Source organism: Ictidomys tridecemlineatus, chromosome 10, assembly GCF_052094955.1.
Source record: "Ictidomys tridecemlineatus isolate mIctTri1 chromosome 10, mIctTri1.hap1, whole genome shotgun sequence".
NCBI lineage: Eukaryota > Metazoa > Chordata > Mammalia > Rodentia > Sciuridae > Ictidomys > Ictidomys tridecemlineatus.
This window is the reverse complement of record NC_135486.1, coordinates 6,322,352-6,336,409: the sequence shown is the minus strand read 5'-3', so window position 1 is coordinate 6,336,409 and position 14,058 is coordinate 6,322,352. Positions and strand designations below refer to the sequence as shown.

General features: G+C 44.0%; 1 protein-coding gene across 6 annotated transcripts in view; it reads right to left on the bottom strand.

Moving 5' to 3' along the window:
- Positions 1–14,058, bottom strand: part of Dnm3 (dynamin 3) — a 460,170-nt gene that overhangs the window by 313,043 nt on the left and 133,069 nt on the right. For all 6 annotated transcript variants that reach the window (XM_078022311.1, XM_040278054.2, XM_078022310.1 and 3 more), the window contains exon 4: positions 13,249–13,452. In XM_078022311.1, coding sequence (XP_077878437.1) covers positions 13,249–13,452 — 204 coding nt within the window. The remainder of the gene's footprint in view (positions 1–13,248; positions 13,453–14,058) is intronic.

The window sequence follows — 14,058 nt, the reverse complement described above, 5'->3', positions numbered from 1 at the left end:
GCCTCCAGTCCCGCTGGCTTTGGAAATGAAATCCGTTTGCTGTGAAATAAATCACCGTGAAAGGAATTTCCAGACACATGTGCCTCCCCGGTGAGGCCTTTGAAGGGCCCTCTGTGTCAGCCGAGTTCAATGGTGACGCAAAACACAGCCAGGCCTGAGAGGAAAGGCCCAGGCAGGTCCCAGGCCGCCACCGCCACACCTGTGCCTGCTCCGCCAAGGGAGAGCACGTCCACAGGGCACGCGGGCGCCCGTGACCCTGAACATGAGCAGACAGTGGACCTGCGGGAAAGTGGGCATGAAGCCGTCACAAGCAAACTCAGGAGGAGAAAGGCATTTCCCTGCCAGCCCGTCGCTGGCCAACCCATCGCTGCCCATTTCCTCTGGTTTCTGTTGTTGAAATCGAGAATAGATCATCCTGTCCGTGGCCTGGGCTCGCACAGTAGTCCCTCTGACCCACAGTCAAGGAGGTTCTCGTCTATTTCTTCCATCTTCATCCCTTCTGCCCTCACCCCTCCTCTGCCATCCATCAGGAACGTCGTCTCCCTGCTGCGTCATCCCCTCAGACCACAAACATGCTGGCCACCATCTTTCAAAAGGTCTTCCGAACCTTACGATCCTAGTGGACCCCATCTCCGCCCGTCTGTGGGGAACCCGACGCTCCCCTGTCTGCTCCCAGCCGGGTTCTCGTGAACTCTAAGGGGACTTCCCTGCCAGACCCTCCTCCTCGTCACCCTTGTCCCCACCGGATGAGGACCTCAGAGTCCGGTGAGGATATAAAGATGGGGGCTGACGGCGACTCGAACCCAGTACTCTGTCAGTCTCCTCCTCACCACCGGATCGCCCACCAGAGGGCCCCCGGGGGAGTGACAGGGACGGAACGCACACGGCTTCCCTTCTTGGATCCTCACAGAGGAACACCTCAAGCTTGAAACCGAGCAGAGCCCATGAGAAGAGAGAGAGTCATCAACCCTTAGGAGCCAAGAAAGACGGCGCCGTCATCGGGAGGAAGAGCAGCTTCACCTCCCAGCGGTCACCAGCCCCCACGGCCCGCGACTGTGTGGGCCCCGGCAGTTTCTGAGCAGCAGCCTGGACGGCCCTCCACGCGCCCCCTCTTCGGCTCTCAGCAGCACTTGGCAGAGCCGACACAGCGTCCCCCTGGGCTTCCGGAACACCATCCTCGCCTGCTCTCCCCCGCTGCTCCATCCCTTCTGTTTCTCTCCCCCTACTCCCTGGACGGCCCCCAGCCTCCTTCTCGGCCGCCTTCTCTTTCCTATCCACACCCATCTCCTAGGCAACTTGAACTCACGCCTGTGGATACCACCTGAAGCCATTCTCTAGGGCTAGTGTAACACGCTGGTGGCTTAAAGCAACGGGAATGAGTCGTCCAGCAGCTTCAGAAGCCAGATGTCTACACTCATGGTGTCAGCAGTGCCCCCCGGCTCCCCCCGAGGGCTCTGGTGCTCCTGGCGCTCTGCTCTGTGGCACCCCGACTCCAGTCTCTCCCCCATCTTCACATGGCCTTCCTCCATGTCCCTCTGGGCCTCGTGAGCCCTCCCCCTTCTCCCATCAAGATAGAGTCATTGGATTCCAGGGCCCACTCCAACCCAAGATCTCCTCGTCTCAAGACCCTCAATTCCATCTGCAAAGACCGCTTTTCCAAATAAGGACATATTCACAGGTCCAGCGGCAGGGCGGAGGCCTTAGACTTAGCTTTTCAGGAAATACAATTCTTCTCGCTAAACCACGAAGACTGACAGCACCCAGATTCAAAACTCCAGCCTGAAACTCTCCCTGGACTCCAGCCTCATACCTAACTCCACCACCCTGTTGTTTAACCAGCATCTCAAGTTTTACCTGTTTAAAATAGAACTCAGGAGCCCCGCTAAGCATTTGCTTCTCCCACTACTCCAGATCGCAGTCACCGACATCACCACGCGGCCCACGCGGCCTGCTCCTCTGGCTCAGACCCTCGGCATCACACTCCGTCAGCTCCACTCTCAAAACCCCCTGAGCCCGACACCTCCCTCACAGCTTCACTCTCAGTCAGAACACGTCCCCTCCCCACAGGGCCTCTGGCGCAACCACCTGTGGGTCTCCTTGCTTCTACTTATGTCTCTCTTCATGGCGTCCTCCTGTGGAAACCGAACTCAGGTCTCGTCTCTCTGCACGCAGAACCCTTCTGAAGCGTCGCATCCCACTTTGAACAAAGACAAGCCTCTGTCGTGACCTGGAAGACTCCACACAACCTGGCTCTGCCTCCCGCCTCGTGGCAGAATGGAATGAAAATGTTCATCTTATAAAGGGGTCTTCTGGGGTCTTCCACAGACCCCCGTGTAAGAAAAGATGACATCTAAACAAAGAGCTGATGTTTTCAGTCGTGAATTGTCAAGAAAATGATCAAACATGTACTGAGCTCCCACTTAATCTAGGCTCTTCCTCGGTGGTTCAGCACACGGGATTTATGTTACTGACCACGAACGTTTTGCTGGTTCAACATGAACAGCAAATTAATGAACTGGCTCACAAAGGGAGTGGCTGAATTGTTCCTGTATAGGAGTATGAATTCTAAATGGCTGCAGGACTTCTTCTTTGACAAAGCCCTCCACGCCATCACCATGGTGAAACTAGGCCTCCCTCACTCCCAACCTCTGACCAGCCACTGGCACAAGCCCTGAAGCCCATTAAGCCAAGATAAGGACACTTCCTTCCAGCGTACATCAGTCCCAACCCACCTGAGGCAGTTAATCTACAATTTGCAGGTGAATCCGAAATCATTTTAATTTTTATGACATGTTATTAAAACATTCAAAACAATTCCATTACAGTTCTACTTGAAAATGTTATCAAGTCTTATTAATTTGAATTGGCGTGGGCAGGAATTTGGATTACAGAATGTTACTGATTATTTTAAACACAAGTTTAGCAAACTATGAATTATGTATGATAAGTAAAATATAACCTCGTAGAATTCCCTTTGAATATTTTCAAGAGGAAAAATAATTGCTAGCATTTGCCAGTTATAATTAGAGTTATCTTTATTCTTATATTTGTAAAGATTTATCTTATTTAATGAACACAGGTTAATTAGTAAGTTTTACTACAATTTCACTTACTTTTAGAGATAAGGTAATAAGGCTCAACAAAGTTGACTCACAACCAGGATGTAAAATATGTGCCTCCCAAGCCTGTATTCTTTCATCTAAATCAGAGGAGGGGCCTGCTGATGCAGCAAAAGCACCAGATGGGGAGGGGATGGGCTACCATTACCAGAGTTTGTATTACGTCTCTCAGCTCCTGTGTCCTTATGAGAGAAGAATTCAAGCAAGACACAAAATATAGTAAAAGTAGGGCAAAGTTTGTTAGAGGAGAGAGGAAAATACTCAAGGAAGAGAGTGTCTCATCTCAAAGAGGAGACTGGCCCTGCACTCCTTTTGTCCCAGGGTTTATTGGGGTTTGGGGGAAGTTTCTAGAGAGTTCCATCCAGGTACTACCTCTTAACTTTGGATAGACAGTAGGATCACACCAGATTTCAAGCCTCTGCCGAGCATGATTTTACCCAGAGGCACCCAAACACAACCCGCGGGAGGAGAAAATTTACAAAAACAATGAGAGTTAAATGACATGCTTAAGATCTAAAGGTAACTCTTGGTCACCTGGCCCCTACTGACTGGTTCTCATTGGGACTTGTTTTTACAGATTTTATGTTCGGTGGCCTTTGCTATGAATTATCCCATTTTTCTAAATCTTGGAATCTTTGGTCTGCATACAGGTCACAAGGGTCCCCTTTTCATCCTGATAGGACCCAGGTCAGGGTAACTTGTGTCCTTATTGGTGGAGGAGTCTCTGGACATGCATTCCCAGCCCCAAGGATAACACTACCATACCCACTGTGTTTGCAGGCATGTTACTGTATTTATATCATCTGGGTAAACTTCCCACCCCAAAACAACCTCCAGTATTGTGGTGAAACTGAAGCCAGAGTGTGTGAGAGCATTTTGAAAAAAAAATCATGATATAGAGAAAAATATCTGTAAAACATTATACAATTCTGATGCCTTGATGTTTGACTTTCAATGGTACAGCCATTGACACTTAACTAGAAATCTTCATTTATCAGTAAAAACAATCTTCACAAATGATACAGAAGCTTGAGCCTTGTCTAGCCTTAAGGTTGAAACATTGTACATGTACTGGAAAAGTAGTTGCATCATGAAACTAATGTTAATATAAAACATAAATGAATATATCCTAACCTAATAGTAATAGTGTTTGAATCATTATGCACAGTGTTTGTAATTAACTCATCAACATAAACTTCCTCCCAGTCCTGCTTTGGTAAAAATGGGCTGCCTATTTCAAATAGGCTTAATTTAGTATAAAGTAGCTACTGCCTAAAATAGACTACCCCTCAGAAAACTGTATAATTATGAACCTTGGATATAAGATTCTAATTCAGATACCTTAAATAAAGAATAGCCCTCTGTGATCTAAATAGGACATCTTCTTTAGCCAAGGGCAATACTTTAGGAAAAATGTACGTGACAAGGTGAGAAGAGCCACTTACGTAGCCAGCCAAATCAATCCTGAAGACCAACAGGGTAACAGATGTCACCGCCAGACTGTCCTCACCATCCCGATTCAAATGACTTCCACATGGAAAGTCCCTGGTTATTTCAACGGTGTGAGATCAGAATGAGAAACATCAGTGATCATGCTATAATAAGCACCTAGAAAAGGGTCTCTTCTCCATAAAGCATTTAAGAAAGAACACTGGCAAAAAAAAAATAGTCAAAATCAACCTTTTCAGAGCTGTGGAATTAACCAGAGCTTGCAATGATCTTAAGGGAATTTTTCCAAGAAAAACTTGGGACAATAAGTTATATGGTGTTTGAATTTGCCCTATTTCCATCCCCCAGCTCCACAGTAGTCTCAAAAACTAAAAACCCCACAATCGTGGTGAAAGCCATCAACCTAGCAACACTCAAAGAGGATAGGATGAGGTTGGGGAACACCAAAACTACCATTTCCAGAGAATTATTTAACCTGTCAAGTAGTTTCCTAAAAGCCCCTATTCACGGAGCTTTTCTTGATTTGACCTGACAGAACTGACTTGGTGTGAATAGCCTCATTCTGGAGAAAGCATTTGTCAGAAACAATCAGTGGCAATTGTTTAACATTGCTGCTACCTCAGGCAATGAGAACAATTGGGACAAAAACAGAAGTTGACTAAAATAAAACTTAAAAAGAAAAGCTTGGGACTAACCACAAGAACCTTTCAAAATTTTGTATGTATGTAAAATCCAGAATCTTTTAAATTAACTTTTTATTTATATATGATAGCAGAATGCATTATAATTCATATTACACATATAGAGCACAATTTTTCATATCTCTGGTTGTATACAAAGTATATTCACAACAATTCATGTCTTCATACATGTACTTTGGAAAATGATGTCCATCACATTCCACCATCATTGCTAACCCCATGCCCCCTCCCTTCCCCTACCACCCCTCTGCCCTATCTACAGTTTGTCTAATTTTCCCATGCTCCCCCTCCCTACTGCACTATGAATCAGCCTCCTTATATCAGAGAAAACATTTGGTATTTGTATTTGGTTTTTGGGGATTGGCTAACTTCACTTAGCTTTATCTTCTCTAACTCCATCCATTTACCTGGAAATGCCATCATTTTATTCTCTTTTATTGCTGAGTAACATTCCATTGTGTATATATGCTACATGTTTTTTATCCATTTATCTACTGAAGGGCATCTAGGTTGGTTCCACAGTTTAGCTATTGTGAATTGTGCTGCTATAAACATTGGTGTGGCTGTGTCCCTGTAGTATGCTGTTTTTAAGTCCTTTGGGTATAGATCAGGAGAGAGATAGCTGGGTCAAATGGTGGCTCCATTCCTAGTTTTCCAAGGAATCTCCATACTGCTTTCCATATTGGCTGCACCAATTTGCAGTCCCAGTCTGGGATCTTAAAACCCACATTCCGAGCTTTGTATACGCTCAGAAAAGATCAGGGAGAACCTCAGATTTCCACCTCTGGATAACCCCAAGGTTCAGCATACACAAAAAGTGAAGCTTAAGGCAGAAGTGCAGATCATCTGCCCGACCTGAGCATAGAAGCCATGACCCAGATGCACTGGGAGACTAAGTTATTGCTGGGAGATAAAAACACTCTGGTATTGAAGGAAATCTGTCTAGTTGTTAATCAACCATTAAGAAAACTGAGCAAACACCTTAGTGACACAACAGAGAATACAGACTTTATAGAATTAGATCAGAAAAACTACTAATCCAATAGTAGTGGCAACTATAAACAGTAGCAAAACAAACTTTGTCGGGGGGAACAGAATCTGATTTCTAGTGTTGACATGTTACATTGCTTGAATGTTTCATTCTCCACACAAAAAAAATTACAAGACATGTGAAGAAATTACCACCCAAACACAAAGAAAATAAGCAATCCACAGACATTATCCCTGAAGAAGCCAAGGCATTAAAATTTGTAGACGAGGCTATTTTTAAAATGTTCAAAGAATGAAGGGAATTTATATCTAAAGAACTAAAAGAAAGTATGAGAATAATATTTTGCCAAATGTCGAATATATAGAAATTTGTTCATGTATGGTCCTGGGGATCAAACGCAGAGCCTAGCACGTGACAGGCAAGCGCTCTGCTACTCAACTGAAACCCTGAATCTCTTTAACTCTAGATATGAAATTTAAATAATTGAAATGTAAAAAATTACTGCAAAGATTCAATGGCAGATGTGAGCAGGCAGAAAGAATCAGCAGATGTGAAGATAGGTCAGATGAAAGTGTTCTTCCCAGTCTGAGGAGGAGAGAGAAAATGGAATGAAGAACATTAAACAGAGCCTCAGAGACCTGCAGACCCATTGGCCATCCCACGTACCCACAGCGGGAGTCTATCAAACAGAAAGAAAAAGGAAAAAATAGTTGAAGAGAGAATGATTTAAATTTTCCCAAATTTGATGAAAAGTATTAAATCTACACACTCAACAAACTCAGGAAACTCCAAGTAGGATAAACTCAACAAAAAAATCAAACCGTCCAACGGCCAAGAGAAGAGAGTCCTGGTGTCCAAGGGCTCCTCTGCGGTGACAGCCGTCACTCAAGCCCAGAGGAGAGAGGACAGAGGGACACATGCACAGAGTGAGAAAGAAACACACCGCCACTCAGAATCCTGTTTCAAAAATTAAGGAGAAATAGAGACATTCCCAGATAAACAAAAACAGAGAATCCCTTAATAGCAGAACTGGCCACAGGAAACACGAGGGTCAGGGGAGAGGACCCGAGATGGAAACTCAAATCCACGAAAGGAAAGAAATGGCACTGGTAACGGGAACTGCACAAACTGCTGTTTGCCTGTCACTTTTTCTCATATGGATTTAAAAGACAACCACATAAGGCAGTGATGAAAATCTGTGTGGAGGGTTGTGTACCTTATAAACACACAACTTGCAAGACAATGACAGCTCATAGGAAAGGGGAACGGAGCTCAGTCAGAGCAGACTTTGGGGTACTATTGAAATTAGACCTTGATCCAAACTAGGTTGTTATAAATTGTTAGCTGTAATCCTAGAGCAATTACCCCCCCACACCCACACACACACATAATGTAACCAAATGAAAGCTGGAGTAAATACCAATATCACACAAAGTACTCTCTAAGCAAAAATATTGACTTCTAGAGACAAAGATAATGATAAAAAACTCAATCCATCTAGAAGAAATAATAAACAACTATAAATACAAATGCACCTAAAAACAGAGCCCCAAAACACACAAAAACTGGCCTAACTAAGGGGAGAAACAGATAATTCATCAATAATAGTTGGGGATTTCAATACCCCATTTCCAGTAAGAGATAGTCTAGCCATATTAAGCATGAACAAGGATATAGAAGATCTGAACAACAACTATAAACCAGCTTGACAAACATCCACAGAACACGCTACCAACTGCAGCAGAATACCGTGTTCTCAAATTGACATGGAACATTCTCCAGAATAAACCATTTGTTACTCCCAAGAACAGATCTCCATGTTATGGGCCAGGCTACGCGGGCAATGACCAAACAGACTCCACTTTGCCCTGGGACTCCACGTCCTGTAAGAAACGCTTCTCCCATGGGAGCACCCACCTCGGTGCCCACCGACAGTTGCTTAGCACAGCATGTTTGGCGACGCAAAATGGCAGTTCTTATACAACGTAAAACTGTTCTCTTTTTGGCTGCCATTTTCCTTGGGCAATGTACCCTGTCAGAGATTGATTATCTAGATGTTAATAACCGTTCTTTTAATTGTACTCAACTAGGGTCATTTTGACCCACTTGCCCTGACGCTTATGATTTTAGATCTCATGATGTTTGTTTATGGTTTTGAATTATAGCAACAGCCATTTATAATTAATGTACTGACATGCTTTACTTATGGTATAAAAGACGTACTCAAACCCCTGGAGGAGGTTGAAAGGTGTACACTTGCAGCCTGCCCCCTGGCCCGCCAGCTGGTGAATAAATGTTCTGTCTCTTGCTTTAAGATCGACTTGGTGATTTATTACAATCTCGCCCTAAGAATTATAAATTGAAAAGCATTGAAATAATGCAAAGTATGTTCTCCAACCCCAATGGAATGAAATTAGAAATCAATAACAGAAGGGAATTCAGGAAATTCATAAATATGTAGAATTAAGCAAGACATTCCTAAACAATCAAAGTTGATGCCACTCTTTTTTTTTTTAATAATCAAAACTAAAAGTATAAGGAAAACTAGATTTTCAAATCAGACGTGGAGAGACCTATTCACAGAATATCTAGGGAAATACAAGAAGGTACATGAATGTATTTGCTTGTCCACCCAAAACACGGTATCTCTATATACCCTTATCTCCTTGTTTTCCCTCATTTGTTTTTTTATCGCCACTGAAGACAGCGCACAATGCGAGCCCCATGGGCATAAGCAGTGCTTCTTTCAGATCCTCAGTGACATCCAGGACCAGCTGAAGCCTCAGGACAGATCTCCATGGAAATGCTTCAGGTAGTTTTGGGGGTTCTCGGGTTTTAGAATTGAAACAGATTTGAAAAAAAATCGTAACCCTTAGGATTAGCAAGGAACTTTCAGTAACCAACCAGAGAATCTGGCTTGATGGGAGCCCTCAACAGGTGTTTGTCCTTGGCCATCTCCCTCCAGGGGTGGTAGACAGGGAGGTGGCACTAGAGGTTTCTGTGCTTCTGCCAAAATATTCTTCCAAAACTTAAAAAGAATCTGCTCTCAGGATTACCATTTATGTGATATAAAAGAAAAAATTAGGTAAAGAGGGTCGTCTATGACACAGCTGCAGTTCTTTTTTTTTTTTGAGTTATGCATGACACTAGAATGTATTCTGACCCCCATCCACACATCACATGTGGAGTGTCACTTCCCATTCTTCTGGTTGTACACGATGTGGAGTTTCACGTATGAACATAGGAAAGTGCTGTCTGATTCACCCTGCTGTCTTTCCCATTCCCATCTCCCTCCATTCTTCCCTGTCCAATCCAGTGAAGGTCCACTCCCCCACCCCATGCCTACTGTGAGTCAGCACCGCAAACAGACAGAACATTTGGCCTTTGGATTGGGGGGAGTTGCTTATTTCACTTAGTATGATAGTCTCCAGTTCCAACCATTTACTGGCAAATGCCATAATTTCAGACCGAGGAATATTCCATTGTGTGTATGCAACACATTTTCTTTATCCATTCATCTGTTGAAGGGCACCTAAGTTGTTCCATAGTTTAGCTATGGTGAACTGAGCTGCTCTGAACATTGATGTGATCACATCACTATAGGATGCTGATCTGAAGTCCTTTGAGTATATGCCGAGGAGTGGGACAGCTGGGTCAAATGGTGGTTCCATAGTGCTCTCCAGAGTGATTGCACCAATTTGCAGTCCCACCAGTAATGTATGAGTGTGCCTTTTTCCACACAGCCCCACCAACATTTATTGTTGTCTGCATTCTTCATAACTGCCATTCTGACTGGAGCGAGATGAAACCTCTGTGTGGTTTTAATTTGCGTTTCTCTAATAGTTAGTGGTGTTGAACATTTTTTCATATATTTGTTAACCATTCATATTTTTCTGTGAAGTGTCTGTTCAGTTCCTTTGCCCATTTATTGATTGGGTTGTTTTCATGGTATGAAGTTTTTTGAGTTCTTTATGTATCCTGGAGATTAATGCTCTATCTGAGGTGCATGTGGCAAAGATTTTCTCCCATTCTGTAGGCTCTCTCTTTATGCTCTTGATTGTTTCCTTTGCCATGAAGAAGCTTTTTAGTTTGAGCCCATTCCGTTTATTGATTCTTGATTTTACTTCTTGTGCTTTAAGGTCTTGTTGAGGAATTCAGTTCCTAAGCTGACATGATGGAGATCTGGGCCTACTTTTTCTTCTAGCAAGCACAGGGTCTCTGGTCTAATGCCTAGGCCCTTGATCCACTTTGAGTTGAGTTTTGGATAGGGTGAGAGAGAAGGTTCTAATCGAAGTTTGATATTGTGATGCCTTCTACTTCACTTTTCTTGCTGAGGGTTGCTTTGGATAGAGCAGCAGTTCTAATGATCCACAAGAAATGAGGTAAATTTTAGGTACATTCATGAACATTCACATGGAAATTTCTAAGTGGCATCTTGTAAATGAGCCAGATAATGATGGGGGGTGGAATTTAATATTTCTTTCTGGAGGCAGATTTGTGGAACACATGTCCATGACTGAAAGCTAATGCTGTGTTTCACATAAGCTACAAAAACACTTTGGAAACACCGGCAGTGAGACGGTGCACATCAGTTCTCCGCTGGCAACCTGATGACACCTACATCAACATGAATTGTTCCCACCTAACCATCTGCTGGATCTCACTAGAGCTGCTATTTTAGGTTACAACTTAATCTTCTTTTGAAGAGCCTGAGGAATGAGGTATAATCACTGGCTATTAATATTCTCTATCTATACAAAAGGAATACAATAGGATATGTTAAATCAATCTTAAGAATTAATTGCAGGTATTTTTACAAGGTATATTAGTGGGCCAATTCTATTGTCTCTTGTATCTCTTACAAAATTCATAGTTCATGCAAATAAAAGATTTCTCTTTCATATTTTCCTCTACAGGATTTGAAGTTGTGAGGATCCGAGGCAGGAGCTACTGCAGACGTCTTGCCACCTGTGAGGAGAGTCTGAGAAAAGGACCAGTTCCAAGGAGGCAGAACCAAGGCAGAACCAAAGAGAACTCAAGGACTGGGTGATATCATCTGCCCCCCTCCACGGAGCTTCCTCTGAATTCAGCATGGACTTTTCAGGATGGAGGCTGTGGTGCTCACTAGAATTTGCTGATTATCTCAGGCAACTGTGGCTTGGCCTCTGAGAGACATGAAGGCTGTGGAGACAGGGGTTAGTGGCTACCGGTTTTATAATGGACTCCAGTTTTTAATGAGAGTTTATCCCAAGCCCTAATGCAGGGATGCTAAAGGAAGCCAAGAAGAAACTAACCAATTTCCATTGCAGAACTCTGGGAAAGCCAGACAATTAGAGCTTCAAGGCCAGGGAGCAGAGGGTAGAAAATGGGAGGACCAGAGGAAGGCTGGTACAGGACACAGATCTCCAAACCTTTTCTCCCTCTTGCATTACCATACAGCTACCCTTCTTCAACTCTGATGGAGTGCCGACGATTTGCCCTCAGAAGCAGACAGACTACAGGAACTTTAGACTCAAGAAAACGTTGGGGGACACCATCATGACATCAATTAAAAGTCTATCTACTGAAGACTGAGAACGGCCCCTCCCTACCCCCACAAAATCCATCCTTCCTCTTGGCTCCAAGAACACTGGACATCAGAATTCTACCAGAGAAGCTCAAGAAGAAAAGTTCAGAGAATACAGCAGCCGAGGAACACTGACAAGACGGCCAGGTCCCAGCCCAGTCGCCCCGGGGGGAAGCCCACTCGCCAGCGAACCCCAGACACAACATACGCGGACTTTTAGGGCATTCCTTACCTCTAGAAACAAGCAGTGAAAGGTCACCAAACGTTGGGAAAAAGGCCTCTACCATCAAAGACGCAGGCAAAACAACCGACCAGTAAGGAATACGCTCAGAAACAATGTGCATTATGAAGGGGAAGCTGCCAAAAGCCCTCATTAAGATCTCAGAGAAGACTCTGCAGTTGTGAAGCCGAGGGCCATATGCAATCTTAAAAAATGGAATTTTCACATTCACAAATAGTTTTTAAAATTCTGTTGGCACTTGTGAAAATTATATCAAAAATGGAAAATTAGGGCTAGGAATGTAGCTCCAACGAGCCTGAGCAAGACCCTGGGTTCAGTCCCCAGCCTTGCAAGCAAACACATCAATAACTCAACACAAAAAGAGAATTCATCTAAGAGTGACAACATGCAACACAAAAATTACAAACAAAGAGAAGAAAAGTGGGTCCGAAGAACTCCGTGAAGTAAAAACGTGAATTGGAGAGCATGCATTTCCATATCGAAAGAAGGAATCACTGAGCGCCCCTCCTGAATTACCTCGACAGACTCATGAGGCCATGACTGGGGTCTCTGCAGGGGGAGGAGGCTTTTCTGGTTTCTGCCGTGCCACTGACAGATAAATCCATGCTCATCTCTCCCACCCCCCATATGTATATGAAATGATTATAAGCTAAATAATATCTTCAAGGCATTAAAAGACAGTTTTAAAAATATAAAGAAATAAAACAAAAAACACAGAAAGGCTCACTTTTTTTTTTTTTTAGTGGTCAATGGATCTTTATTTTTATATTATTTATTTATTTATTGTATGCAGTGCCGAGATCAAACCCACTGGCTCTCACAAGCTAGGCAAGCACTCTACCACTAAGCTACAACTCCCAGCCCTTCAGTTAACTCTTACATAACTAAGTAGAGTACCTGAATTCTGCTACAGCAAAAGTTTATTTCATTGACTTTATAAAAAAGTAGTCTATGAGGCTTAGCAATGCGCCTTTTCTTAGATCTCAGTTATCTCACATTTATGTATATGGAATTTTGCTCTATTCCTCGATGATTTTTTTCTTTTAATGGCTTAAATTAAAAGATTTACCAACATTAATCATGTTGAATTTTATCAACAATGAAATCAAGTCAAGAGAATTTGTCACCTTTAAATACACCCACACTGCTGACATCTTAAAATAATCCCTGTCCACGCTCACCTTGAGGGTCAACTTCTTTAGCCAGCTTCAGTGCGTCTGAGTTGGCCAGATCAGTGTTGGCTGGAGTGACGGCCAGAACCAGGCAATTCTCCCTGGTGATGAACTGCATGATCATTTCTCTGATCTGATACTCGATATCTGGTGGCTGATCTCCCACGGGCACCTTGGTTATTCCAGGCAGGTCGATAAGGGTCAGATTCAACACTGTGTGGGGAAGGGGAGAGAGTCGTGCGTGCACCTTCAGTGCTGACATCCACCCACCGTGCAGAGTCAGCTGGGGCTGAGCTCAGCTTTCTGCATTTGAATGACTCCAGCCCAGGCGTAGGAAGAAAAGCACAGAAAGGAAAATGGTTTTGCTAGTTTTCTCTATTTTTATATGATTGTGCTCTGCCAAATGATCATTTTCACATAATTTGAAAGGCACTGATCTGCAGGCCTAACAGTTTGCTCAGAGAGCTGTCGCTGCCTAGCTGTGTAACTAGGGGGTTGTAATTAAAACACTGAACGATAATGCGTGTGCTGTCTGCCAGTCTGGCACATGGCCTACGCGCTGTACAGGAACTCCCGGGGTGAGGCTGGCCCTTCCCCTCAAGAGCCTCCGAGGTTCTTCACAGAAGGTCGGCCTCTTCACCTGCAGGGAAGCGGTCAGCCATCTCTGGGGCCCGGCGTGCCTCCAGCGGGCTGGGCAAGCGAGCCATCAGTGGCCACGTGACTCCAGCCCAAGCTGGGTGCTGGCACCAAGTCCCCGTGGGAAGTCATAACTGAGCTTCTGTCATTCATGCTCTGCTCCAAAGGCAGCAGAGCTAGGTA